At 39.4% G+C, this 4,675-nt stretch overlaps 1 protein-coding gene across 1 annotated transcript in view; it reads right to left on the bottom strand.

Moving 5' to 3' along the window:
• LOC102681242 (T-cell leukemia homeobox protein 3-like) overlaps window positions 1-4,675 on the bottom strand; it is a 33,914-nt gene that overhangs the window by 4,909 nt on the left and 24,330 nt on the right. The window contains exon 3 of the mRNA XM_031510655.1: window positions 3,828-4,056. Within this exon, the coding sequence (XP_031366515.1) occupies window positions 3,828-4,056 (229 nt within the window). The remainder of the gene's footprint in view (window positions 1-3,827; window positions 4,057-4,675) is intronic.

The following is a 4,675-nucleotide window of genomic DNA, read 5'->3' as shown; positions in this document are numbered from 1 at the left end:
GGGGAGGAAGAAAGAGAGAGAGAGAGAGAGAGAGAGAGAGAGAGAGGAGAGTTGGCAGTCAAAGCAGGGGCGGACGAGGGTGCACGATGGGGTGGATAGACTGCATTATGTACGGGACAGGGCTAAGCTGTTAGGTATCTGAATTATTGAGACCAAGTTATCTCATCTCTGCCTACAGTCATCTCGTTACTTTAAACGCAGCTGCTCGCTGGACCGCGTCGCGGATGTACGGAACGAACCGAGGGAAGGAAGCGTATTTTTCTCTCTTCCTCTTTTCTCTCTCTCTCTTTGTCTTTTCTTGATTCCATGTTCCATATTTCTTATTTGTTAGATTTTAAATATCGAGTCTTCAAACATCACTGGACGTATCGTTTTATAACGAGAATAGAAGGTTTTCCCAGCTTTCGACCCGAATTTACAAGTGGAGAGATCGATTCGGATTGAAATGTTTCGTTGCTTTAATCGCATCAGGAAGAAAGTTATTTTGTTTTCTAAATTTGGAAACACGAGATAGGAATGGAGGAAAAAGCGTTTCTCTTTTGAAATTTGATTTGATTGACGTTCAGGATCGTTTCACGATGATAGATTAAAGTTGGTGCGCATCGCGAAGAAACTTCTTCTCCTTGAAAGGGGAATTAAATTTATTATCCATTGAAAAATTTTTAACCGATAAATCGATTTGCAAAAATCGTGTAATTTAAGTTTCGTTGTCAAATTTGTTCGATTTTCAATTCGCGATGTTGCGTAATAATTTTTCGTCAATTACGAATCAGATGGAAATTTAATTCGACAATGAGACATCTAGACAAACGTGTCCACCTGTCACCGCATTTCCTTTCCTGAACGCATTGAGACGGATAACACGTGTCGTCGCCGTACAAATCGAATTTCACGCTCGCTTCTCACGTTACGGCGCTACGTAATAAAAACGCTCGTATCTTCTCCAAGTAAACTCGAAAAAACGATCGCAAGATCGTTGAAAAATAAGGAAGAATCGAAATCGAATACGACGAAACCAAATTCCATTTCCATTTTAAAATTTATTCAAAATCATCTCATAAATAATAACATTTTTTTTCTTTCTTTTTAACGAATTTAAACTCATCCATCGATCTTTGCTCGTTTCATTTCAATTCTTCTACACAATTCTTCTTCCTTTCTTTCCCTCTTTCTTTCTTTTTTCTCTTTTTAACTAGCTCGAATAGAGCTAAGAAGATACAATATTGCGTTCGTGATCTTACTCGGCGAGAAAAGAAAATTACCATTGGCCGGTTTCCAAGTAAGAAGCGTAATTTTCATTTCTGCGCGCTTTACGACAAATGCAATATCGCAGTTTTAAACGACAAGAAAGACAAGAGATCCCGATGCAACGGCATCGAACCCGTTTTTTTTTTGCGACCAGTCCTGTTATCGATCTCTTATTAGGTCGTTACACCAACCTTCTAAAGGCGTTCTCTTCCGGTTTTTATTGGCCGCGTTTTACATTCCACGTTTTTACCTATTTGCCCCTTTATTGCTGGTGGAACAATGCAGTAGAGGTAACGGCACGCTGCCTCTGCTAAACTTCGTCCACTGTTATCCATAAAAAAGGCAAATGAAACTCTCGCGGGAAATTTAGAGCTCGATACTTTTCGATGATAAAGAATTTTATTGAGTTTGACGAAACTAAGATAGAGAGAGAGAGAGAGAGAGGGAAAGAAAATGCTATAAAACGGAATATTTATTCTAATTATTTCGAAATTTTAAAGAAAATCTCTACGTTTTTTACGTTAACTCATTCCAAACGTTACAACGCATTACAAACATTAGCAGTTTAAATACATTTGATTGATCAATACTTTTTCTTAATAAAACCGAGATGGAAAGGAAAAAGTCGCTTGCTGAACGTTTCCTCCTATTTTTTTTCGAGATCTCGTATACATAATTCGTAAAATATTTCTTAAAATCATTGTATTTATAAAAACAATATTTCACATTTCATGTTTCGTTGTCCCAATTTCTCCCAATCTTGAACAAATTCTTGAGAAAATATCGTTAACCGATCAAAATCCCAAAGAATCGTTCCAAGAATTTTAAACGACCTGGTCTTTACACGACAAAAAAGAAAAAGTGGCCTATTCTATCTCGTCGAACACCTCTGATGACCAAAGTATACCAGATACCTACTAAAAACCACGATCTCGGCTACTTCCTCCGGAGGAAAAATACATCGAGAGCTGAGAAACGAAACGAAACGAAACGAAACGAAACGAAACGAGAGGAAACGAGAGGAAACTTTGTTGTTTGTCAAACTATCCAAAGGTGGATGATATTTCCCGGAACGAGAACGAGGGAGAACGGTTTTAGAAATTGGTTGAAGGGAGAGAAAAGGAAAGGGAGGGGAGGGATAAATGCCTCTGGGCCCCGTCTCGCCGCGTAGACGCCCCTGATATCGGGGGACCCGCGCCACGAACGGGCCCCGTTTTATCTAAATGACGTGTTTTCGTCCTCCGTTATCTTGAAGAGACTCCAATACCGGGGACTTTCGATGCCTCCTCACCGATACGAAGCACGTTGTTGTGACCCGCTATTAACATTCCAACCGCGGTTTCCACCTCGCGTTTTCCCTTTCGACTCCTCTCCAGAGATTCGATGAATCATTCGAGAAAATGGAAAGATCGTTCGTCGTAGGTACTTGAGATTTTTTTCTCCTGTTAATTATCGTTCTTTCTCGAATGGAAGAAGAATCGACGAATGACACGGGAATCACGTTTATCGAGATTATTAAATATTCTTTCTTGTTTGTCGATTCCTCTCCTCAGATTCGATGAATCGTTCGAGAAAATGGAAAGGCGATTCGTGGTAGAGCTTTAACAGTAATTTGAGATTTTTCTCTTTCGACTTCTCTCGAAGAAAAATCATTCATAGGAACCAGAAATTACGTTTATCGAGATTATTAAATATTTTTTCTTGTATTTCGATTCCATTCCTCAGATTCGATGAATTATTCGAAAAAATGGGAAGGCGATTCGTGGTAGAGCTTTAACAGTAATTTGAGATTTTTCTCTTTCGATTTCTTTCAAAGAAAAATCATTCATCGACATAGGAACCAAAAATTACGTTTATCGAGATTATTAAATATTCTTTCTTTCGAACACGAGATTAATTACGAGAGAATTAAAAAGTTACATTTGTCTCCATCTCGAGTTTTCCCTTTCGACTCCAGAGATTCGATGAATCGTTTGAGAAAATGGAAAGATCGTTCGAGATTTATTACGTTTCGAGATTATTAAATATTTTTTCTTGTATTTCGATTCCACTCCTCAGATTCGATGAAAAAATGGAAAGGCGATGCGTGGTAGAGCTTTAACAATAATTTGAGATTTTTCTCTTTCGATTTCTCTCGAAGAAGAATCATTCATCGACATAGGAACCAGAAATTACGTTTATCGAGATTATTGAATATTCTTTCTTATATTTCGAATGCGAGATTCGATAAATTACGAGAGAATGGAAAGTTTGTCTCCACCTCGAGTTTCCCTTTCGACTCCTCTCCAGAGATTCGATGAATCGTTCGAGAAAATGGAAAGGCGATTCGTGACAGGAACTTGAGATTTTCCTGTTAATTATTATTCTCTCCCGAATGGAAGAAGAACGAATGACACAGGAGCCACGAGTTACAAGTTTATCGACAGCCTATTAAATATTCTTTCTTGCGTTCTTTCGAACGGGAGATTCGATAAAACACGGGAGAGAGTGGAAAGTTACGTTTGTCTCCAGCCAGCGCGAGATTTAGAATAATTCGCAGGGGAAAGGATCAACAGAATCGGAAATATGTGGAAACTTACCTCCACTTTGTTCGTCTGTTTTGAAACCATGTTTTCACTTGGGCATCGGTCATCTTCAAGGTCTTAGCCAACGCTGCCCGTTCAGCCGATGCCAGATACTTTTGTTTGTGAAAACGTTTCTCCAATTCGGCGATCTGCAACCTGGTGAAGCTCGTCCTCGGCTTCTTTCTCTTCGGTGGCGTCCTGTTCTGATAAGGATGCCCGATCCTCCTTGGAAACGCTCCGGCTACTGTCGACAAAACGAAAAATCCAACAATTGTATCCACCATTTATAACGCGTAATAATTTCACATGCAATAATAAAGTATTGCAACCGCGACATCTGCCGATCCAATCGCAATTTGGGCCGAAAAATTAATAACTCGATGGAAAAAAGTGAAAAAAATAAAACTGTAAATTAATTTTACAATCCTCCCTACATCTTTCTTATATCATCCTGCAAAATATTCGAATTCCAAAAAAAAATAAATAGGAAAAGAAAAAAAGAACGAACGTATGAAACGAGAAAACACGAAGAAGACGCGAGGCGCGTTTCGAGCAAGCGTTAAAATTCCAAGATAAAGTGGCGACGCCGAGTTTACGCCGTTCAAAGAATTACTCACACACGCTCTCCCTCTTTTCAGAACAAAGAAAGAGAGAGAAAGAGAGGAACGATTATAGAATCGTAAAAAAACGGGGCTTACGAGTTACACGGAACGATTTGCCGGGTGCAAATTGTAACGCCGATCGCCAGCAGGTGCGTTTGGCGATTCGATGGAAGGCGGTATTAATAAAATTACCGTTAGCCCCGATAGGATCGCGCCCACTTCCATTACCAAAGAAACCCCCAACGAGCGGTGCACGTGAAA

The sequence above is a fragment of the Apis dorsata genome, unplaced genomic scaffold (assembly GCF_000469605.1).
Source record: "Apis dorsata unplaced genomic scaffold, Apis dorsata 1.3 scaffold_249, whole genome shotgun sequence".
Taxonomy (NCBI): domain Eukaryota; kingdom Metazoa; phylum Arthropoda; class Insecta; order Hymenoptera; family Apidae; genus Apis; species Apis dorsata.
The sequence above is the reverse complement of the archived record's forward strand: the minus strand, read 5'-3'. Positions and strand labels throughout refer to the sequence as shown.